At 54.5% G+C, this 23,982-nt stretch overlaps 4 protein-coding genes across 4 annotated transcripts; 3 read left to right on the forward strand and 1 right to left on the reverse strand.

Moving 5' to 3' along the window:
• Positions 1-533: 533 nt before the first annotated feature.
• MRS44_010422 (uncharacterized protein) lies at positions 534-3,962 on the forward strand (the record flags this gene model as incomplete). Its single annotated transcript, XM_065620115.1, has 7 exons — positions 534-602; positions 665-888; positions 944-1,308; positions 1,374-2,404; positions 2,456-3,091; positions 3,163-3,463; positions 3,505-3,962. The coding sequence occupies 7 exons, from the start codon at positions 534-536 to the stop codon at positions 3,960-3,962; spliced, it is 3,084 nt and encodes a 1,027-aa protein (XP_065476304.1).
• A 3,473-nt stretch (positions 3,963-7,435) lies between these two features.
• MRS44_010423 (uncharacterized protein) lies at positions 7,436-13,979 on the forward strand (the record flags this gene model as incomplete). Its single annotated transcript, XM_065620116.1, has 8 exons — positions 7,436-7,596; positions 7,661-7,715; positions 7,780-8,286; positions 8,339-8,524; positions 8,575-10,323; positions 10,874-10,890; positions 11,956-13,763; positions 13,834-13,979. The coding sequence occupies 8 exons, from the start codon at positions 7,436-7,438 to the stop codon at positions 13,977-13,979; spliced, it is 4,629 nt and encodes a 1,542-aa protein (XP_065476305.1).
• A 1,052-nt stretch (positions 13,980-15,031) lies between these two features.
• MRS44_010424 (uncharacterized protein) lies at positions 15,032-16,744 on the reverse strand (the record flags this gene model as incomplete). The annotated part of the gene is made up of 2 exons (XM_065620117.1): positions 15,032-15,769; positions 15,917-16,744. The coding sequence occupies 2 exons, from the start codon at positions 16,742-16,744 to the stop codon at positions 15,032-15,034; spliced, it is 1,566 nt and encodes a 521-aa protein (XP_065476306.1).
• A 3,961-nt stretch (positions 16,745-20,705) lies between these two features.
• On the forward strand, positions 20,706-21,095 carry MRS44_010425 (uncharacterized protein; the record flags this gene model as incomplete). The annotated part of the gene is made up of 1 exon (XM_065620118.1): positions 20,706-21,095. The coding sequence occupies one exon, from the start codon at positions 20,706-20,708 to the stop codon at positions 21,093-21,095; it is 390 nt and encodes a 129-aa protein (XP_065476307.1).
• Between the last annotated feature and the right edge of the window lie 2,887 nt (positions 21,096-23,982).

Genomic DNA, 23,982 nt, shown 5'->3' on the forward strand with positions numbered 1-23,982 from the left:
CTGCGAAAATAGACGTCCAAGTATGAACTGGCGATGATGATGAAAGTGATGGCGGAGGACGGAGTCGGAGCTCAGGGAACCTGGAAAGCTAGTGGGGTGGAGGCTGAGGACTGAGGAGGGGGAAGGCACGCTACCAACCTTCCTCAGTTACCACCTGCTCTGTTTGGGTGACTGAATGCCTTACACAACCGGCAACTGCGATCAGCTTAGACGATTGGTGAATCCTTCAACACCACAAAAAATTCTGTACGATTTCGAATGATACTATCCCGAGATCATCGTTTGAAAGGCGATTCCGGAGGCAGGCGGTACATATCACGTACATGCGCTAACGAGAGCCCCGGATGCAAGTTAGCACCCTGTCGGTGGACCCATCGCGCACGCCGATACACAATTGCCTAGCATTTTCTGAGTCTTCACAACCTCCAGTAAATGTTTGCTGTCTGGTGTGAGTCAACAGGCCGTCAACCAATTTTTCAAAAGGAGGTCACCTGTCAGACACATCCCTGGAGAAAAATCTCAGGTTAACGGATATGGTGAAAGAAAAGCTCGTCGCCTTACGGGCGACCAAGACTCAGGCGCTCGATGACCTGATCATGGGAGTAAGATACACACATATATATCTGAGCAGTCCTTTGACAGAGGTTTCTGATGGTGCCCCTAGACAAACAGTAGTAGCATCGTCTCTAAGCGGAGCGTTGAACGACTCTACTACCCTCACGAGTTGCATTTTTTCCGCTACTTCGTTCCCAAGTTCCAACGGAGAGCTCCCCTCATTAACCGGGGATACTGGTTGAGGTTACGGGCTATTGATGTGATTGTGCGTGACTTCATCACATCTTCCAAACTTGGCCGTAAGAAGGTTGTTATCAACCTAGGCTGCGGAAGGTGAGTAACCAAGCCCAGCTCAACCTAAACACAGACACTTACTGTTCCCTGAAAGCGATGTTCTTCCCTGGCAGTGTTACCATCGTTATGGAGACAACTGCGAAGACACTATATTCCTTGACGTTGACTATCCTGATTTGATGCGAAAGAAGCGAGCAATTGTTCTTGGAACACCAGAACTCAGGGAGCTGCTTGGGCCAGAACCCTGCATCAGCGAGAAAGATACAGATCATGTGCTTCTCCGCAGTGACAAGTACTGCCAGATTGGATGCGACCTGCGAGAGCTCGATGCTCTGCGCCAGTGCCTCGAAACATTTCTGCCCCTATCTGACTGTTCAGTACTCTTTGTTGCTGAGGTCTCGATCACTTACATGGACACGGCGTCGGCCGACGCTCTCATCCAGTGGGCCAGCTCCATTGGTCAAGGCATGTCTATTATCCCCCTTTGTTCAAGACTTCATTGCATTAACACTGACGATTTATAGCCGAGTTTTGCCTCCTTGAACAAATTCTCCCTCATGGCCCTGAGCATCCCTTTGCAAGAACCATGTTGAGCCATTTCAACAAGCTCAACACTTCGCTCAAGTCAGTCCACCAGTACCAGACTCTTGAAAGCCAGCGGCAGCGGTTCGAAACCCGAGGCTGGGGCCATGTTGATATTTGGGACCTCTGGGAAGCTTGGAACAGCGAGGTATTCCTCAGTTCGGCCGAAAGGGCTGCACTTGACGATATCGAGCCGTTTGATGAGTGGGAAGAGTTTGTCCTGTTTTCGCGGCACTATTTTGTCATGCATGCCACGGCCTACCCCAGAAGCGACCAAGCTGCCGGGCAGTACAGCTCATTGCCTACCCCTGAACGGGTTGTCAAGGTGGACATGAACGCGCTCGGTTCCCTGGGAGCACCAAAACGTCGGTTTGGCGCTCCAATGATGGCTACCAGTGCGGAAGGAGGCCAATACTTGCTCAACACCTTGGGAATGGGGATAAGTGCAAGGCTTGATTCCTGCGATGTGTATTCAGTTCAAGCGGACAGCCTTCCTTTCCAGATGGCCCCGGTCGGGCCGTCCGCGAGATTGTGTCATACCCTCACAAATCTTGGATCTTCCGGGGTCCTGCTGGTTGGAGGCCGTGCCTCGCCGTCTCGAGCTTTCACAGACTGCTGGCTCTTCAGCCAAGTCTCCAACAGTTGGGAGAAAACATTTGACCTTCCCGTCTCACTTTTCAGGCACTCTACTGTCCGCCTACCGAACTCGTCTCTTGCTTTGGTTTTCGGTGGCAAGACAGGACCATCCAAGATATCACCCGACTACTTTGTCTTCCATCCTGTTAAAGGGTGGCTTAAATGTACGGTCTCAGGCGTTGTTCCCGACCCTGTCTTTGGTTCCTCTGCCATCACTTCAGTCGACGTGGCGAGCAAGCCGGGAACGTTCCAAGGTTTGCTATGTGGAGGCATCAAGGAAGATGGGAAAATCAGTAACAACGCTTATATCTGGACTGTTGATGTTACTGGTACCGAGGTGGGTTTGTTTACGAAGTATTGGCCCAACTTTACTGACACCCTTTCCCAGCCATCTATTCACTTCGAGAGTGTGGCAGACTTCGACAAACATGCGTGGGCACTATCAGTGTTCGGTGCCCAGTCGGTTGATATAGGTCCCCTAACTGTCTTGTGCGGTGGTGTCGGACAAGACCCATCTTCGCAAGGGCAATCTGTCGCCTGTGTCTCCCTTTCTAGAGGACGACTTACTACGTTTGCGGCAATGTTGAGCGACAAACTTGAGGAACTGCCCTTTATGGTTGGATCTTCGGTTATTTCCTTGAATTCTAGCCTCGTAATTGTTGGCGGAGGGGCTACATGCTTCTCGATGGGAACATTCTGGGACACAGGTGTTTACACGGCTGACTTTACGAATGTCGTGCCCGACGCTTCTGGTCCACAGTCAACCATCTGCAAGCCACTGAGTATTGGTTACGCGGATTCGCCCAAGCTCACGCATCCTAGTACCGATGGACCAGACCGACCCGTGCTGCAAGGCAAAGCTATGATCACGACGATACTGCGCGTTCAGTTGAAGTCGGGAACTAGCATGGAGAAGCTGATCCAAGAAAGAAAGCCGGTCATCATTGAGGGGCTGGACCTAGGCGGATGCGTGGAGAAATGGACGCCAGAGTATATGGTTCAGCGTTTGGGCGAGGCAAAAGAGGTATGTCAAATCCATGTGTGGGCTCGGAGAATCATGTGTAAGGTGGCCGTACTAAGGGTATCTATTATCAGGTCATCGTCCACGAGTGCCAAACCACCACGGGCAAGCTGGACTTCAACTCCAAGAACTTTCGCTACGTCACTGAAACGTTCAAGGAGTTCATGGACAAGGCAGCAAGGGGAGAGGGGCTATACCTCCGTGCTCTCTCAGAAGAAAAGCCTTCCGAGTCGCCAGCGAATCTTGCAGAGGACTTTCCCTCCCTCGCAGAAGATTTTCGGCTTCCGACAGAGCTCGACTACATCACTGAGCGACTGTTTAGCTCCGTATTGAGAATATCTGGACGTGCCAACATGTGGTTGCACTACGATGCAAGTTACCTACCCCTGGGGAGGTTGAGATGAACTGGCTAACAGTTTCCCCGCAGGTCATGGCCAACGTCTACACGCAGATTCGTGGTTCGAAACGCATGATACTCTTCCCACCAACTGATGTCAGGCATCTGGCATTCGCGCCTGGTGCCTCAAGTTCGAGCCTGGATGTCTTTTCTGCCCTTGACCAGCACCAGCTAGCGTTGACTCACCCGTACGAGGCGATGCTGAATCCGGGCGATGTCCTGTTCCTCCCTGCCATGTGGTTTCACACGGCGACCCCAACGGCGGATTTGAGCGTGGCAGTCAACGTCTTCTTCCGCGATCTGGAGAGCGGGTATTCAACAGGCCGGGATGTGTATGGGAACAGGGATCTGGCGGCGTACGAGAAGGGAAGACAGGACGTCGCACGCATAGCCAAGAGCTTTGAGCGGCTGCCCCCTGAACTTCGTCACTTCTACCTTGCTCGACTTGCAGACGAGCTGTTGCACGAGCAGGCCTGATGCTGACGGAGAGATGACAAGTCCCAAGGATGTGTGTGAGTGTGCGTGTGACCAGGTATCGGAGATAGAGCTGCCCAAGTACGTATCTACGCAGGCAAGGGCGGCGCCGAAATTTGATCGGAATCGACGCCAATCTCGAGTGGGAATAGCCAGGTTGCTTAAGCTTGCCGAAACCTTGTGGATGAATTACGCCGCGCACGGGTTCCTGATGAGTGCCCGTTTGGAACGGTCAGACTTTGTGAATGCGGAAAGTTTTTCGCCTGCGGTGAGGTCAGAGCGCGATTTGGCTTTGCGATGGAGGTCGAGGAGGCCACCCTTAAGCGGTTTGGCGACCAAGACGAGCTTGGCTCCCCTTGCAGAAGTTGGATGCCTCGGCTGTTAGTGAGCCAGAGCCTGGCCGTGCACTTCTCTTGCACGACATCAATCGAGAGTTGCCTGCGCGTCCGAAGATCCACCCCGAATGCTCCCCTCGATCTCATTTTTTTCTCAAGATGTGATACGCCAAAAAGTGACGGGTAAAAAACCCGGGCAGACCCGCCTCTATCGAATCAACCATCGAGATCAGATCCATCCTCTCCTTGGACACACGGGGTAGTATCGCCTCCCCCGTCGCGCCCAGATCACGAAAGCAAAGCAAAACTCAACCTGCCAATCCATAGGGCGGAGCGAGGTCGAGACCGAGTTCTTATGGAGCAGAGATGGTCAAGCGTGTAGCACGGGGCCAACGCTGAGAGAGATCCATCCACGCAGCGCTCAGGCCCAGAAGAAGCAAACACCTTGCCTTGGGCGGGCCATATCGGACCATGGCCAAGTGACAGAGGGTCTCAAGACACGGGAAACAAGTTCATGCGGGATGTCGTTGCCACGACATGGACTTGGCGCAGCCATGGAAAGAAATGAAACAAAGAAGAAAAGTTTGGTGCGGAACCAGAAAGTTTGCAAGTCAGTCGCCGACAATGTCCGCCTCATCCATGTCCGCGGTTTGCTGGCTAGATCCTCAGCACGTCCTTTCACCGACAAGCTAAGATTGCCCGCTGAGCAGGCATTATACCCGCTCAATGAGAACTTAATGGCCGAGGCCTGGCTGGTGGCGCTTCAGGATGGACCTGAATGAGCCTTGTGGACGGGGCTGAGGCTTGGACCAACAACAGCAGCAATACTTACGTGACCAGCGCCAGGAACCAAAACTCTGATGCTAGCGTCTTTTCAACAAGTGCATGGAGGGAGATGCGAAAGGGGGAAAGAGGCCGGAGATCAGGGAGAGGCGAACGAATAGATCGAGGAACTGCGAAAAGGGACAGTTGCTGACCCTCCCCTCCCCTCAACTAAGCTTTGGGCTGGCCGTTTCTGATGCCCCATTCCAGGAGAGGTCTGAGCTCTTAGACAAGATTCCGAGTACCGAGCAATCGTTCGGATCGACACGCTGTTCTAACTCTTGGCGTGTCCCGCTCGCGCTCTCAAGATGCATCAACCACGAGCTTCCGAAACAAGTGGTGCAGACGGCACGAGAGAGTGGGTAGAGCAAGACTCTAGAATAGCCTTGTTATCTATCCGACCGGACGCGCGGTATCATACTTTTTGCATCTCGATTTCAAAGCGGCCGGCCTCGACTAGGTTCCGCCGCTCCCGCACAAGAGGCACAGAGAGGCTTGACGCCAGGCGCCATTTAATTACCACAATATGCGGGCTTTGTGATCCCCCCAAATTCGAGGGCCTCTGTCCTATTGTCAGCTCTTCTCGTGTAAACAATGCCCAATCTCAATAACATCACCAGCAACCCTCACCATCACAGGCCTTGGCGTCGTTCAGCAAGCCACGGCGTGCAGATCATGAACAAGCGCAGAACCAACCCCCTGCCTGCTGCGGCGAGCCCCATCGTTTTCTGCAATTCTGGCCGGTACCGAGTGTCAGATGCTTATGCTGATACAGGTCAGATCATCCACCCAGAGTTCCCAGCAGTCAGGGCCACTCACTGATCGACGTCGAGCTGCCAAAATCTCAGCCCAAAACGATCCCTGTCCTCCGGATTTCACAGGCCAAGCTCTACGGATATCGTCTTTGCAATCTCCCGACGGCATGGTTGGGCGGGCCCGCAGCTGTCTCCAGCAGGTCCCAAACATCACTTCATCGTGACATCGTTTCCTTTTCTGTGTACCTGGATCGGAGAGCCCGTGCAGAGATATCCTGGCTTCTATTCGGGGACACAAGCGGAAGTGTCGTGAAAGGCACGGGAGCCACGTAAACACCCATAATGCCGGGGCATATTGTCCTTGTTTTTTTCTCGCTTTCAGCCCACCCCTTCAATGTGCCTTCTATGTCATTGTGTTTTTCTTTTTCCTCTCTTGTGTTTGCCATCTCATCATTCAATGACTCCCTTGACAAGGTGGTGCTAGCCTGATCGCTCATGCCCACCCTCAGAGGAGAGCAGCCGCTTGACCTTCGTCATGGCTAGTGCTGTTTGGACCTCTTGTGCAATGCCAAGCTTGCCTTTTCAACTCCCGAGGTGCCCGAAGTCGACGAATAGCAGCGACAGGAATCCAAGGGCCAGCTTGTTTCTCAGACATTGGCCTCTCCCGTCTTCCCCGCTCTCCCTGCAGCATTGTCCCAGTCCATGTTGGCCTCCCCGCTCTCAGCTCTCAACTCCCTAGTTCACTTAGCCTCGACAGGAAGGCAGAGGGAAAAAGAAAAGACTTGACAAAACCTCCGGCCCAGGGCCTTGAGTACCAACCCCAGCCCAGGTACGTGGACCTGGCCTAGAGAGCGCTTGCATCATTGTTAGTCCACGGCGTGGACCTGGGGGGTGCTCCTTTCATCTCACAAGAAAGCACCCATCCAATTGCGCTGGCCAGATGCAGCATCTCCCAGCTCCCATCGGAGCTTTTGTCACTCCCCAGCGGAGCCACCCCGTCACCTTAGTGACTTGACGAGGCATGTTGACAGCTTTGCCGACACTAGTCAAGGTATCCCGCGCCCGTTGTACGAATTCATGGCTTGATTTAGTGCCCTCGCCTTGATCCAGCACCGCAGCCCTCAAGCCACGGCTGTGCTGCAACCTTGTCTCTATTGGCCAAGTCCAAGGAGAGATCGCATCCGCAGTCCAGCTCCGACGGCCCCCGATTGAGCGCCAAGCCCACCACACTAGCATCCCCCATGTCCACGTCTTGTTCTGTTAGTGCCAGTCACAGAGTGAGCACTCGATGTGCATCTGGCTCCCTTGGGGCAAACTCAGAGGCCCCAACTGACTGCTGGATGGGCAACCCACCTTAGGTCAATGCGAATGAGCAGTGGCTAGACCGATATGGCAAAACTCCACCAGAAGCAATGCGCAAATGCCTGGTCCCTGGCATGTATGTGCCGGTTAAGAACCTCCCGTGTCCCATCACGTCTCCTCGGGTCAAGTAAGGATCGTCTTCTTCTCTCAGCACGGCGGCAGCAACTCGCAGCTGCTCCCCCTCGGGCCACTCTTTTCCACCATGTCTGCCCAGGGCTTGCTTCGTGAGTATCAGGGCCACATCGTGCCCCAGAGCTACAATGCCGGTTTTGTAGCCCTTAGCTACGTCGTCAGTCTTGTCGGTGCTGGCTCGACGCTCGAGCTCATCAACCGACGAACGGGCCTTCGGGGTCTTTTCAATCAGTACGCCTCTCCCTCGACATTGTCGAGTCTAGAACCCCATTAGACAAGACATTGACCATAACAGTCTCCTACTTATGAGCTCGGCCGTTACTATGGGGGGAGTGTCCATCTGGTGTATGGTGGGTAACCGTGCTGCCTATGTTTAATCACCTACCATGACTTACCAAACCTTCCGTCTCGCAGCATTTCATCGGCAACCGAGCTATCGATCTCGCCAACGGGGAGCCGGAGATGCAAGTTGCGTACTCGAGTGGGTTCACCGCCGTCTCATTCTTCGTTCCCATCCTAGTTCTCCTGACTGCCTTCATCGCCGTCGGCACCAACAATACCGTTTCATGGTGGAGGCTTATCAGTGGTGGTGTCCTCTGTGGCACTGCCGTCTGTGGAATGCACTACCTCGGCAACGCTTCCATCGATAACTATACATGCGTTTATCGACCTGCCTATGTCGTAGGATCTGCCATCATCGCCGTCGTGGCGAGCAACGTTGCCTTGGCCATGTTCTTCGTCTTCAGAGCCATGTGGGCCAACTCATGGTGGAAGAGAGTCATCTCGGCTGTGGTGCTCGCCGGTGCGGTATCGGGAATGCATTGGTGTGCCGCCGTAGGAACCCGTTACCGTCTGGTCAAGATCAAGCCCGAGGGCAATGAGCCGTCGAGGACCGCCACAGTGGTTGTGGTCATCTGCTTGGTAAGTCTATGGCTTGGCTCGACCTCGGGCGGATGTCGCTAACCTCGAACAGTCGCTAGGAGCCTGTTTCATCATCGCAGTGTTGGCCGTCCTCAGAGCGAGAAACATGAGGAGGTCAGCCCTCCGCGCCCAGCAGATCACACTTGCTGCCGCCGTTTTCGACAAAGCAGGGAGGATCCTCGTCGACCCGGATGGATACATTCCCAGCACGGTCGTTACTGACTCCTTTTTGGAAAGGGTAAGAGCGAAGCTTCATTATACACGTAGTTCGACCGCTGACCAGCACAGAATACCAAGGAGGGATTCAGCATCGGCCACCCCTTGTTCCATTGGATGTTCCAAGCGTCAAGAAACTGGGGCATGATCTCAAGCCTTGTTGGCGGCATGAAGCAGCATATTTCACAGCTCCCACATACTCGTACCCACAAGGACGGGCGTCACGGCATCCAACTTGTGAGCGAGCATGGTGAGATGATCGAGGGTTATGATATGATCTTTCGAGAGCTCTTCTGCCTCGCCGCTGCCGCTCTGGCTGACCGACTTCGAGAAGACCTCGCTTCGATCGGAGTCTTGTGGGACGAGATTCTGCCCACAGGTGCGAATGGCAGACGGGCACGACCTCAACTGCGGAAGCCATCTAGTGCAGGTGTCATCACTTCGGATGGTAGCGATGCCAACGAGGACAGCCATGGCAGCCTCGACCTGGCTGAGAAGGGCGTGGGTGCCTGGCAACAAGCTTATGGACGTGGTTCTTTGATGTTTCTGGTCCACCGTACCGAGTCAGACCGTGATTCTGAGCGATTCGTATCGGCTGGCTATCGCTTTGCTGAGTTGCATCAGGTCAGCGACATTATCAGATCAAGCATGCAGATTCAAAGTCACGAATTCGAAACGAAACTCCGAGACATGTCGACTTACACGGGCGAGCAGAACCAGAACCTCCCAGGCGTTCATCTCGGCTTCTTCGCAATCCGAGCTCGGGTGAGCTCTGGATTCGAGGTTCTCGTTAGGAAGGGTGCGCGAAACCTTCTCCCGACTATACCCCTCCCGCTCAAGTCTCTTGAAGACTGGCACATGCATTACCTCGCAAAGTTTGATAACATGCCATTATCAAAAATTGCTCAGAGATGCAAAGAAGATTCCCAACGAAGCACTCGGGAGGCAGAATTCGCGGGACAGCTCACAGAGACCATCGAGTCTCTGCGAGAATGGATCCAGGAGCCCCTTTTCGATGATGCAGTCCTGACATCGACGACAGTTCGCATCCCTTGTCGCGGAGAAGAAGGAAGGACGGAAGCGACCATGATAGCGATGCGACTTGTGATCCCCATCCATTCGGTTCTGGCCAGTCCCAACTGCGAGTTTGTACCCCTCGGTTTCTTCAAGATGCGCCAGGTGTCGGAGCAGTTCTATCAGGAGTTTGCACGAGGTGTCCATCGGGAATTCGGCCATGTCGTCAAAGCAGCAGATCGCCGTGAAGGATCCCCAGACAGCGGAGCAGGATTGTCGTCTAACCTGTGGCCTTTTGGTCGATCAGACCCTCCAAAGGGACCTCGACGGAAAGGAAAATCGATGCCAAACATTGCCGGGAGGCGAATTTCATCACCCGATTCTACAAGATCAAGCTCGACTATCAACCTCTGCCCACCTACCGACGTCAACCGAACTCGTTCGATCGATTCAACAGATGGCTCTGGAACGTATCAAGCTCGAGATGAGTCGTCTCAGACGGCACCGTCCTATGGTGGCATTATGGTGTTCCAGGAGATCACCATTGATGTTGAAGAAGGAAAAGAAGCAGGAAGGATCCAGAGCAAGGGCTCCCAAAGTTCGGATACCATCACAATCGAGAAGACGAACTCCACGACGTCTCCGGCAGCAGGTATCGAGCTGCAGTCAATGGGCCACATCGGAACCAATGTGCAAGCCGATGTAGGGCACGCAATGGACCGGCCCATTTCGCTTCGTTTGTGGATGTCCTATTTGCAGAGACAGTGGAGAGCCGCTGAGATGTGGAACGCGGGGTTCCAACCGGGAGTAATTTGTGCACTCGCACGCGTTGACGTGAATATCTGTATATTATATGCCCCTTTCGGATCTTCCTGGATTCCTCAATGGAGGATCTAGAGATGTGTTGGGCCGTTGATTCGATGGCGTTGGTTGGTTGGGGCGGATGAAATGAACGGCAATAGACGGGACCAGGATAGAAGATACCTTGTACATAACATTGGTCACGGTTCGAACCGGAATAATGGATCAGGCAATTGATGATTTTGTTGAAGACCGGAACTCCGGAGAACATCAGCTGACGGGACAATGTCGATGCGAGTATCCGTAAGGCTCGGAGGGTTGATGTTGCGGGGAGTTGCTTTTGCGATTTTGGGGGAGAAGCGAGGAGGAGATGGGGGAGGAGAATGGGGGTTTGGATGGACGAAGGAAGGGCTGAGTGGGACAGCTGATTGGTGGGAAAAACGCTGCCTCAACCGCGAGAGCAGATGCCCCCAATCTGCGTTGCATCAGCAGGCAAGTGCAGCCTACCTAGGGTACCTGTTGGATGTATGTATGTAACCACTGCCTTATCCACCAGCCACGAGGCGTTGAAAGGTAGGTAATGAAAGGGGATGCGGGAAGAGGCGGGTGAGCATCGGATGCATGAGAGGGATAATCCGGAGCTTGAGGGAATGAAGATGCAAGGCACAACGGCACAGTTTCCCCCATTGACAGACAACAATGCCCCCAAAGTTGAGAGCACTCAGCCGCCAGCCAACAAGGGTCCACACAAGCAAGCAAGCCAAGTGATGGGACGGAAAAGAAGCAGCCAAACTACCCCTGTCCTAGCGGATCGAATCTCCAATTCCCCTCAAACGGCACTTGTATCCATCCATGAGCCGGCGTTGGACCTCGTGATGAACAAAGAGCGTCAACGACCCCATTGTAGAGCGAGAAAAAGTACATCTTGCTAGGGATCACCTCTCGTATGCGCAATTCAATTGGCCACATGCCTTGCTGCCCGGGCCGAACGCGGGATAAAACCTTGAGGGGAAGAACAGAGGGAAGCGCCGTTCCCACGAAGTTCCCACCTTCCCCCACAACAATTGATCCAGTGACGTACCCCCGAGTCCACCACCTACCGCAGGGCAGGCACAAGCCAGACTGAGAAGTTGCGCTCCCGGTCTTGCATGTGTCAAAGCGAAGCATTTGACTCGACTCGCGCGCATCCATCAGCTTCTCACTTTTCAGTTTCCCCCACTCTCCTTTTCATTTTCTCTCATTAGCTCTTTAGTTTCCACCTCGATTACTCTTCTTCTTTCATCTCCTTCTCCTGCTTCGCAATGCTTCGTTGGTGACGATCTTCATCATTCTTCCTCTCCCAAACCTTGGGGATTCACCCACCCTATCATCCTCCCTCGCCGAGAAACCCGCGAGCTCTCCCTAATCACTCTCGCGATATTTTGAATACCTACAGTTACCAATTGCTTTATCTGCGCCCTAGGAGCACCTGCTCTTCTCGAATCCTACACTCTCCAGCATCGTCTTGAGCTTCGGCTTCAGCTTCAGCGCGGCTTCAAGCTCGCTATGTCGCCCGCCGGCGGGGCAAGATCCGGCATCTTTCGCCGCTTCCTACTCCCCGGTGCAGTTGCTACATCCGGTGCTGTCCTGACTCTACAGCTACCGGCCGCGCGATTTCACTGGACATTCGTCTCCCGCTGTTCCGCCCCCTACTTTCGGCGCAGATGGCACCTTCAAGCTTCCTCGGTTCCCCCGCGTCAAGTCGCGCAACGAACAATTAAACCACCTTCGCGAAAGCTCCCGCCCAGACGTTCAGGAGTATGATATGCTCATTATTGGAGGCGGCGCCACTGGCGCTGGCGTCGCCCTCGACGCTGCTACTCGTGGTCTCAAAGTTGCTGTGGTCGAGCGCGATGACTTCAGTAGCGGCACCAGCAGTAAGAGCACCAAGCTTGTGCACGGCGGAGTGCGCTACCTCGAAAAGGCAGTTTGGAACCTCGATTACAGTCAATACATGCTGGTCAAGGAGGCTCTCAAGGAGCGCAAGTATTTCCTCCAGACGGCCCCTCATCTGAGCTCCTGGCTGCCCATCATGCTACCCCTCGACAAGTGGTGGAAAGCACCCTACTACTGGGCCGGTACCAAGTTCTACGATTTTCTGGCTGGCAGCGAAGGCATCGAAAGCTCCTACTTCCTCACCCGCAGCAAAGCTCTTGAAGCTTTTCCTATGCTGAAGCAAACAGACCTGGTTGGCGCTCTCGTCTACTATGACGGTGCCCACAACGACTCGCGCATGAATGTTTCCATCGCCATGACTGCCGCTCTCTATGGTGCAACTGTTGTCAACCACGCCGAGGTCACGGGCCTCTTGAAGGACGATCAAGGCAAGCTCTGCGGCGCCAAGGTCAAGGATCTCGTCGCAGCCAAAGATGGTCGGCCTACGGAGGATATCACCGTCCGCGCCAAGAGTGTCATCAACTGCACTGGACCCTTTACCGACTCGATTCGCAAGATGGACGACCAAAAGTGCAAGGAAATTGTCGCCCCGGCCTCTGGAGTCCACGTCATTCTACCTGGTTACTTCAGCCCTGGAAAGATGGGCTTGATCGACCCCTCAACGTCAGATGGCCGAGTTATCTTCTTCCTCCCCTGGCAAGGCAACACCATCGCTGGTACCACCGACTCCCCATCCACCATTTCACCTAACCCCCTCCCTGATGAGAAGTCGATCGAGTGGATCTTGAGCGAGGTTAGCCACTATCTGTCTCCTGAAATCAATGTGCGTCGAGGCGATGTCCTCGCTGCCTGGTCTGGTATTCGCCCCCTGGTCAAGGATCCCAAGGCTAAAAACACGGAATCTCTGGTTCGCAACCACCTGATTGATGTGGCCCCGTCAGGCTTGCTCACCTGCGCTGGTGGTAAGTGGACAACCTACCGTCAGATGGCCGAGGAGTGTGTAGATGCTGCTATCGATGAGTTCGGACTCAAGCCAAAGCCGGTCCGGGATGCTCCTCGAGTCAGCGGAACTGAGATGATTGACGACGGCGCGATCCTCGACGGCACATGCCAAACGCACAAGGTCCGTCTTGTTGGTGCTCACGGCTTCAGCAACACTCTTTTCATCCCTCTCATTCAACACTTCGGCGTTGAGACTGAGGTGGCAAAGCATCTGACTGAGTCCTATGGCGATCGTGCCTGGACTGTTGCCTCTCTCTGCAAGCTCACAGACAAGCGATTCCCTGCTCGTGGCGAGCGTATCTCCCAGCTGTACCCCTTTGTTGATGGCGAAATTCGCTACGCTGTTCGACACGAGTATGCCCAGACTGCTGTTGACGTCCTTGCCCGGCGCACACGGTTGGCGTTCCTCAACGCTCAGGCTGCTCTCGAAGCCCTGCCCAAGGTCGTGGACGTTATGACTGAGGAGCTCAAGTGGGATCGCCAGAGACAAGATCACGAGTGGAAAGAAGGTACGTGCCGTTTCGTTGTTCCCATCTGTTTCTGCCTATTGTGGGACGTCTGCTAATCTCACTCCTCTAGCTGTTGCCTACCTGGAGTCGATGGGTCTACCAAAGCCCATGCTCACAACGACGCGTAAGCAGGTCGAGCAAGGAAAGCTCGACTTTGCCAATTCTCTTGAGTGGAAGATGTATTCGCGTCACGACAAGCCATCGGAGGACGATTGAGGGGTTGCCTACAGTTGCGAGGACAGTCATATGAACAACCAACAGGCGACTGGGAGGTCGATCGACTTGATGCATCATACGGAAGACGCCATGCTCGTCTCCAATAGCCACGAGGCTAGCTCTCTTGAGTCAGGCCGAGTTTAGCATCAGCAGACCTCAGTGAGAAGGGGTTGGAGGGCATCACACCGGAGCATCAGTCCCGGAGGCGAAGGGGTGAAAGACACCATTGAGGACGTAAAAGTATCTAATTGTTATTCAACTTGGATAGGCAGTATCTGCCCCCACTGGAAAGACTAAGAAAAGGAAATACAGACTGGATCTGAGGTGCCCATATCGCTCACCATCAACTCGAGACATTCCACAGGATGCTCAACTGACATGTTGCTGGCGCCACTCATACCTCCCTTGCCAAGGTTCAACTATAGGTCACGCTACACTTGATAAACATCTTGAGCGTAGTCCATAATCTTCACGAATGTGACAGCCGGGATAGGAAAAGTGGCGAGGCAGCTTCTTTTGTATATTTTAGACATTACGTCTAGTCAATTCCCTCCTAACCAGAAGGGGAGGTATCAAGATGTGCCATGGCTACCTAGGCGGACAAGACTGCCTGTCTGTCCATCTCTTTCTTTTCCTTAACCTCATCCAACATGCGTAAAAAAAAAAAAAAAGGCCGTATCATCGTCAGACCGGCAATCCAGGGCATCCCTTTGCGCCCGCCTGGTCGTTTATCGCCCCGTGTAAATGCAGTCTCATCGTTCCCTGAAAACCCCCAAAGAGGCCTGGTGCGTACACCCAGTGCCAAATAATCTCGCCAAAGAAGAGAAGAACCTGGCCAACCCAAACCGATAATGCTGCTCCATGAAAACAAGAAAACAAATGTATCCACAACGCCTCGCCTGCTATACGTCGCCATGACCTTCTATGAGTATCCTGTATAATGTTCGTGCACGCAACAAAGACCCAACACTGGATAAGGCAAGAAAAAGTTGGGGAAAACAAAGCAAAGACAAGAACAAGACGAGGACGGTGAGGTCAGGTCAGAGAGCGCCTCAGATCGCCGTCTCGTACTTGCTCATCGAAGAGGACGAGCCAACGCGGAAAACTCGCTGAAGCAAGCTGGCTTTGCTGCCGTTGGCCCGTCGGTAGCTGAGAGCGATAGCGTCACATCCTTCGCTGGAACCCACAGAGGAACGACTGGGGCAAAAGTTCCGTCGGTCTAGTTCAGCGTCCCATCCGTACATGTCCTGGATAGGGGAGGCATAGCGGAATGATTCGCTGTCTAAAGTCGTTGGAGGACACGACATGTCCTCACTGCTATGGACGGGACTTGGTAGGTAGTTAGACACGTCGCTCAAGGGTGTCGAACAAAACATCATGCTTTCTTGATCGCTGTCCGCTGCGAGCGAAGAGGCTGAAAGTGATGCCACAAGGGGGCCAGAATGGTAGTAAGAGGCTGGTGCCTTGTATTCTTGACCCTTACATGAAGGTGTGCTTGTTGGCTGCAAGGAAGCCATCGGCTCCGAAGTCTTGGGAGTTCGTCTTCTCATCCTGATATTCTTCTGGACAAGAGTTATTTTCCCACAGCTTCGGGCAGATTCCGGTCTTGCGGCCGTGCCGTCCCTAGAACCACCATCTTGTCTGAGGTCAGGGTTGCGGTTCCAACCGAGGTCTGTCTGGATGGAGCCAGGCAGTAGGTGACCAGGGTGCGAGCTTTCTGGCCTTTGGTCCTCTTGCGAGTCCTCATCGGTCCAGTCAGCTTGGTTGGGCGATTCAGGTAACGACACGACCTGTGACCCTCATAAGGAGTCGTGATGCAGGTGGAGGCCTTCCGGAGTAGGGTGAGATGATGTTGGGGTAGAGCGAGTCCTTGAGCTTTTTCTGTTGAAGCCCAACTTGGCACCCATCTTCTTCCAGCCTTTATTGTGTGCAGCCACAGCACGCTGAAGACCTCCAGGAGAGGTGGTGAAGCCCCATTCTGAGATGGGCGGGGTTGTCGGGGGAGTCATTGGCTCCATGCCAGGAGGAGAGTTGCAGTCGCTATCGTCGGTCATGGAGTCGGACTCAATATGGTGCATCGAATTCATCGATCGGACTGGCGCGCCCATACGGCTGTTGCTGTTGGAAGATCGTCGGGATCCACGGGCATGTTCATCTGAAGGTCCATCAAGCTGCATGGGAGCTACAGACTGGAGGAAGGGGACCAGTAATGAGTCGTTCATAAGTTCATAGAGAATCCGACCTGTTTCAGCCAACTGTGATGGATGCGGGGGAGCAGGGCCGCAAGGAAGGTTGAGCAGCTCGTCACGGATGCGAGCGGGGATGTTGACCTCCCTCGGGGCGCATGGGATGATGTAGACTTGCATAAGCTTCTCCCACAAAGCACAAACACGATCGTGGTTCTCTTGAGTTGGGTTCGGGTTATCGGTAATCATCTCGTTGTAAATGGCTGTATAGCGTTGAGAGTCGAGGGTGAATTCAAGGCTCTCCATGCAGTGGTTGTTGGAGAGGTAAGCCATAAAGGCAGTAAGGGTCCATGGTGGCGAGGCGACATCGAGGAGGATTTCGGCCAAGGATGGCGGTCGGGAGCCCAAGGCACCGTTGGGTGTTGAGGTACCGGACATGAAGGCCTCGCTCATAGGCCTCGAGGGAGCGGAATCGACATCGAAGAAGTCCTCAAAGGCGGAGGAGGGCTGGGGTGATGGCGGCGGTAGAGTGGGACTCAGGCACTCGGGAGATTGCCTCCGCGAACGCGACAAGCCCATCTTTCTAGGGTTGGGGCGCTCTGGTGCGTCCCAAGCCGTGTAGCAGAATGGTGAAAAGATCAGGTAGAAGAACGAATCCAAGTTCTGAAGCGTTTATGAGGGAGGGGGCCGGTCCAAGTAATATGGATGCGGACGGAGTGGCGAAGGAGGTGTCGGCCGAAGCGGGTAATCGATGTCTGACGCAGTTAGACTGGCGTAGATGTTGATATGCTGGAGGCAGAAAGAGGCGCCCAGTCTAGAAGTAGGGCTGCCGCAGGGACGATAAGGCCAGGGGAGCGCCTGTCGATGTAGATCCAGGAGGAATATGCTCAGAGGCGGCCGCAATGGTGACGACAGATATGTGGAGGAAGGTGGCTTTGTTAAGGCGTCAATCCGCACCACAAGGAACCAAAATTAGGTTTAGAGGGTTCCAACAACGAGGGTCCAGGGACGAATCGCGGAACAAAGGAGCGAAATATCCTTACGGACAGGACGGGGAGCGGAATTGGTGATGGGACGAGATGGCAAAGCAGCTGTCTAGGGGTTGGCCGGCGTGACGTTTGGAGGGCTATCAGTCCCGAAGCGGTGATGGCGCAAGGTCGGGTCGAGGCCGTCGAACTTGAGGTGCCGAGGTTGCTAGGAGGTCCCAAGTGACTGGAATGCGATGGTCGTGGAAGCCGCGAGCCAGTGAATGGAGTCGGTGGGCGGCGGGACAGGTCGCAGACGGATCGCGGATGGTGGGTTATGCCAGAGGGCTTGGCATGAACCAGAGAGGATCGAGAGGAGCGAGAATGTCAAGGTTGGACGAAGACGACGAGAGTTTAGTGGCGCGGAGTCGGTCGTGCGTCTATCGAGTGGACAGGCGAATGTCTGGAGCGAGAGACCTGGCTGGGAAAAAGAGACACAGTTGATGTCAGGAATGCGGACCTGGGGAATCCAAAGTGTAATAACGGTCCAGACCCAAGGTGAAGGCGGACGTGAAGGACAAAAGAGCGTGGGCGCGGCGGGCGTATGCACGGCGTCGGAGGAGCGCTAAGGTTCAGTCGAGGGCGGCAGATCTGCTGGCTGGTTGGCTGCTTTGTCCTGATTTAGGTTTTGGGATCTTCGGAGGAGAGGGAGGGGAAAGTAGTTTACAGTTGAAGCGTGGAGCGATGCGATCAGGTATGTTGATGATGCGTTTATCGCCTGGGGGACAATTGCGATGAGAATGAGACAGGCAATGTTGATGAATGTGCCTGATTGATGGTCGAGAGCGAAGCTGTAGAGGCTGTGTGTGTCGTCACTCGTGATTTGCGGGAACAGACCCAGAAAAAGGAAGGCGACCAGAATGGGTGACGGGGGTTGGGGCCGAGCTTGTTTTAAACAGAAGACACCCGATGGGATTTTTTTTTCTTCGCCTTTTTTTCCTCACCATTGGTGAATGAGGAGAAGCCAGACGGGACAGAAAGAAGCCAAGGGTGGAGGTGGATGTGGAGATGAAGAGGACGGGATACACAGGACAGGCCCAGGATAGGTAGGAGTAGGAGTCAGTGGATAGGTAGGTGTGTGTTTAACCAAAACGACGTCAACAACAGGCAAGAGGGGAGGGAGGGACGGCAGGTGCGAGTGGAGGGTGCGATTGCAGCGGAGGGAGCGAGGAAACCAGACGATCGGGAGACGACTGGGTTACCGTAAGGGACGACCACGGCGTGCACGGGGTGCGGGCATGTGCCAAGCCTACGTAAGAACAACCTGCAAAGAAGGGAAGGGGAGAAAAAAAAGTCGATTAAACCCAGACGCGACCGGAAACAGAGGGACCAGACAGAGACAGCCTGCCAGGTGGAGGTGGAGGCGGAGGCGGCGGCGGCGAACGGTGGCGGCGACAACGACGACGATGGAAGGTGCAAGGAAGGGAAGGGCCAGCCAAGCCAACCCCGACACAGCCAATAGAACCCACGAACCATCCAAGCCACGATGGTCGGCATGACTCCACACAGATCAAATTCATTGCATTGCACGGGATGGATCTCCATACGTAAGGTACGTACCCCTGTCGAGCATCCCGTCGGCACAGGTTGGCTGCCCAGGCTGATTGCTTGGCTCGCGAGGGCTGGTGACTGTCAGGACCAGCAGGGGTCACACAACAGCTTGCTCCATTATGGGTACTTGAACAGGGGTTCGGTTCGCAGCCTGGTGCTTGAGGGGGGAGGGTGAGGAAGGCATCCAGTGGTCCTTTTTGTGCCCTTTTCTTTGACCAGGAAGACACCAAAGAGTGTGCCACTACTACGGTGTAAGGCTTCCTCGATTGGTAAAGGGGCAGTCTATTCAATGCCTCTCCAGACAGCCAACGGCAGTGCACGGGTACGTGTCCCGTTCTCTCTTGCTCCCGTCTCAGCGGGGAATTCGGCCACTGGTGTGAGATCTAAGTGGGCGATGGATAGCAGGCTCGCAGAATTCCCCAATTCATCACATCATCCAACGTTGACGGAAAAGCCTAACAACCTGACGACGCGGAGGAGAACGGAGGGCATCGCTTCTGATTCAGGCACGTGGCTGAATTGACTTGGGCCATGATGGCTCGTGAAGGGGAAAAAAGTTCTGTCAATCCCGGACGAATATCTTCAGTCAGGCAAGTCACGGACAACGCCGAGAGCTATGTTGGCGCTCGTGCGATTATGTAAGGCGCCTATACAACAACAGGTAAGGCTCGAGCGCTGGCAGGTCCGAGGCGAGTGTGGCGAATCAGACCCTGACGCAGCCAAGGACGAAACAAGCAGCACGAGAAAAAACAGACGTGTAAGCAGTCAACGGCAAGAGGAACAACATAAAACCACGACGATGCCATGGAGACAGAGGCGATCATTGATGCTCCACACGATATGCAAACATGCATGCCTTCCTTGGAGCGAGCTCGTCTGTCTCGTCCTACGGGAATACGATCGGGCACCACGTTGATCCCACAAGGGTTCGTTCGTCAAGCCAGCCCGGCGAAGCCACTTACTTGGTGGGCCTGAAGAGAGCATGACACAGAAAAGGTGAGATTCAGAACAAGGCCATGACAAGGAAAACGACAGGGACTGGCAGTGGAGATGGTCAACTAGAAGGACACTAGAAGGGCGCGAAGGGGGCCAATGGTGGAGGCCGACTGGAGCAGGCTGCGAGTCCCAGTTCCTGGGCTGAATGCAGTTTGCTCATCCCGCTCTTGTTGCAGTCCTTGTCCTAGACTGTTTGTCTCGCTATCGCCCAGCGCATTCTCTCAATCCTCCCTTTTCGTCGTCATGGAAGCCCGAAAGCCACCCAAGAGGCCTGAGTAACATGGACGGGAGATCGAGCTGCACGGGCGATGGTGTGGGGCTAGTGGTAACCAGAACCAATCCAATTCGAAGAAGTCCAAGGAAGGGCGCGTTCCCCGCACGCTCTCACCCCAATTGCCCTTTTGTAATCTGGGTTAACCAGGGATTCAGCAACATTTGCAGATAAACGCCGCCTTAGTTGACGCCCCAAAGGTAGCGTGCGTACGTGGGCCGTGTATCAATTGGCACAGTCAACCGCGCAGTCGCCCTCTGCTTAGCAATGTCGACATATGTAATCAGGGAGTCGGGTCATTCTCAACTCAACTTCCATCTGAAAAGAGTTGATGGCGTTCACGATACGCACATACACACACGTCAGAGAGTTGCACGTCCAAAAGACTCTCCATCTCCAAGTGGTCCCAACTCGGAAATAGGAGATTTTCACTTAGTTAGCCTGTGATCTTCAAGTCCCAAGATCGTCATCGACCGCTAGGTGTCTTTTCGGGCAGGATCACTGCGTCACGCCTGCACCGCAGCGCTATCCTCACGTGCAAAGGGACGATCATGTTCCCCTTTCAATAACATCATCTCCTGTGTCTCAACCTAATGGTACGCTGCGACAAATCAAACACCATCTACCAGACCTACATGCTGCCACGGCCATAGCACAGCCAGCGCCCTTTCATCATTGCCGTCACCACGTCAAAGACATGGGAGCCTCCGACCCAATAACCTCTACAGCCGCCAGCCATAGACGCTCGCACCGGCCAAAACCACAGGACGATGAGGCCGTTGAACCCTGGGGAAAGGTTGCTCGTTTTGCTCGGCACAATCTCAGCTTGTCATTGTTAGCCGCCGCCGCCGCCCTCCTTCTCCTGTCTCGGCTTGGCGCTGTTTTCCTGCCATCTCCGCCCGATCACAGCACCACGCCTGTTTTTCTGCGTCCTAACCAAGCATCCCGTGGACCTGCGCTGCTCAGGGCCATCATGGCGCCAAGTGGCACCCTCCAGGAACCTCTCAGGGGTGGGCCTCGCAGTCATGGGCCCCTTGCCGTGCAGCGCGAGGCCGAGACAGCACGAATAGTGACGCGCCGTGACTAGGCCCCCGGCCCCCAAACCATCTTGGCTTTGCCGCTAGAGGACGGTAGCTCGGCCGATCGCGATGAGCACTAGGGATGTTTCCTGACCCTCCCCTGTCGTACCATTCCCACCTCTCGCTGAACCTGACTGGCTGCGTCGTCTCTGATCTCTCGTGAGGAGAAGATGGGCAACGCCCGCTTGGAGAAGCGGGCTAAAGGGCACTTCTCCAATGTGGGCGCCTCCTCTCGGCACTCAGCGCTTCGTTAACCATCAATCTGGTCCCGGGACATTGGGGAGTGGATGCGACTGCTTACAGCTCGTCATCCCATCCCATCCTTTCCAGCCGTTTGGGTTTGCGGCGTCGCAAGTCAGCGAGTACACCACTCACACGGAAGGGGAAAACAGTCAGCTACATCATCTGTCGCCTTGGCGATGATACATTGCGCACCAGGATGGCAACCCACAATATCCTATACTCCATAATTCGTCAGCCCCTGGAAATGACGGTGAAGGACGGTGAACAACTCGGCGCGTCCCGTCACCCCGTGGCCGACTTCGCTCCGAACCGCAACAGGCCCATACACCGAATCGCGTATCACGACCATCACTGCATGTCTCTGTGAGTTGCCGAGCCGTTCAGAACCCGTGCAACTGCAGACCTCTTGCTAGTCTCAAATCTCTCCATTGAAACAACCAATTGCGACAGCGACAACCAGGTGTGCGAACAGGTTGGAGATGCGCCCAGGGACGACACAGCAAACACCATGAATAACCGCGCTTAGGCGAGCGATTGCGGCATCAGATGGGTCTCGAATCGAACAATTCTTAGCAACAGAATCTCCCCCATCCCTGCCATGGCAATCTTTCCATGGCCCAGATATGTGTCATAGCGGCAAGCGACTGGGTCGTCTCTCTCCACCTTCCCATTCACCACCTCAACTCCAACAAACAACTTGAAAGGCTTGGACTGGAGAAGACGGGGTCGCTGGGTGCTGTCGGGATCGCGGCGACTGTCCACCCAATGGTCGCAGTCCGGTGGCCCAAGTCCGTCGCCGTTACATGTCTGATCTCATGATGAGCGTGAAGCCGTGCATCCATGGCTGCCCCATCAACCCACAACACTGACTGGGCCGGTTACTGGAATCCATGTTTCAAGAAGCCGCAGTGTGCCGCAGTGTCGAAGCACGCAATGAAGCTTTTCTTGACACCACCTAAGCTTTCTCCTGTCGATGGTTTCCACCAGGATCGGCACTTGTCGGTGAGGCTCTTCCCGAGCTCACCACCACACCTGATCCAATTGTGGCGCGATATAGTCCAGAGGATGCTCTTGGCCGCAGGGGGCTACAATATGGATAAGGCTATGATGATACACTATTCCCGGCAAGGTGAGTAGTTGGCCCAGGACGAGAACCCAGTTACACGACTGACGTAAGATAGCCTCAACCTTGACGGTTTGATCAGTGTCGATCCACTGGCAAGACAATATAATCGACAATTGCAACCTCATAAACTGCCAATTGCTCCTGCAATTCCTTGTTCCACATCTTGGAGGCACAGGGCAAAGAATGTGTGCTGGAATGGACCATGCCGTCATCCCATCCTTCAACTTGGATCAAGGCAAACGGTTTCCGGCGTGACAAGGCCATCACAAAGTGACACAGGGCTGAGACCAGGCCTTCTCATCCAGGATAGTCTTGCCAATCGTCGATTCGCAAACGGGCAAGATGGTGACTCTGGAAAGAAACCCACACACACCAACACACACCAACACACACCTGTCATGTGCCCAAGTTTCATTTCCGGATGACAGCTCTCGGTCCTGTGATTTGACTGGTCCAGGATTTCGTTCTAACTTTGGTGGATCATGGTCTCGTTTGCCATATGAAAGGCTGCCTTACATACCGGAGACCGGCTCCTCTTTGGATTAAGCTCCAGTTGCATGCTTGAGCGGACAGCCAGCCACTCGTCTGGAGGACGACAAGTCGGATTGGATATCAAAAGCTGCCTTGACGCAGCATGCGCCAACCTGGCCAAGCCGCCCGGGCTGCCAAGGACGGCAGGAGAGGTGAAGGGTTGTTTGGTGAGGTGATACATACAGCAGCCAGACTGTACCAGTCAGCATCCGAGCATCCCAGCCACAGTACAGGACTTCATTCCTCAACCGCGGTCGATCTCTCGGGATGCCTTGGCATGGTGTACCGGACGGGAGCAGCACTCCCGTATAGCTGGCAGGTCTAGAAAGATCGAGGCCCTGTGTGCAACAACGGGTTGAAGGTGCCAGGGGTCTAGGCATGCAAGCCGTGCTTGCTTGCCAGCTCTTGCAACGGGCCGTGGGTTGTTGGTTGGCTCTCTCGCAACCTCGGGTCTTGTACGACGTATCAAACCCGAGCAGCATCAACATCACACAACAAAGCACAGGCCACAACAATAGGACCACGGCGCCTTGTTGGGAGTGCCACGACAAGTTAATGGCTGCCCCTGGACCCGTCTCACCGTTCTTGGCCAGATTTGCTTGTTCTGGAAGCCTGATGGAAGCCTAATAGAAGCCTTGTCAGAATCATTCTAGAAGCAATCACCCGAGTGGCGTTCTGTTCTAGAAGCTTTCCCGATCTGGCAAAAGGAGCCAGTTGGCCGTTGACACGGACCACACCACCCCTACCCTACTTCATGCCCTTGTGTTTTAACCCCTTGTCGGGTGGTGCTGGTGACACCACTCGACAACCGTTCCGTTCGCTCATCCAACCGGCCTCGCCGTGTCTCCATCGCCTCACCACCAAACCACGGAGACGACTGAGAAAAAAAATCCTGCCACAATCATCCTACGCGGCGCCGACAAGACCCGGTTGTTCTCACGGTAGTTCTGTCAGAGACCCTCCACGGACCCAGATTCAGCCAATTCCGATGTGAT

The sequence above is a fragment of the Fusarium solani genome (genome assembly GCF_023522795.1).
Source record: "Fusarium solani strain SB1 chromosome Unknown bctg00000006, whole genome shotgun sequence".
NCBI lineage: Eukaryota > Fungi > Ascomycota > Sordariomycetes > Hypocreales > Nectriaceae > Fusarium > Fusarium solani.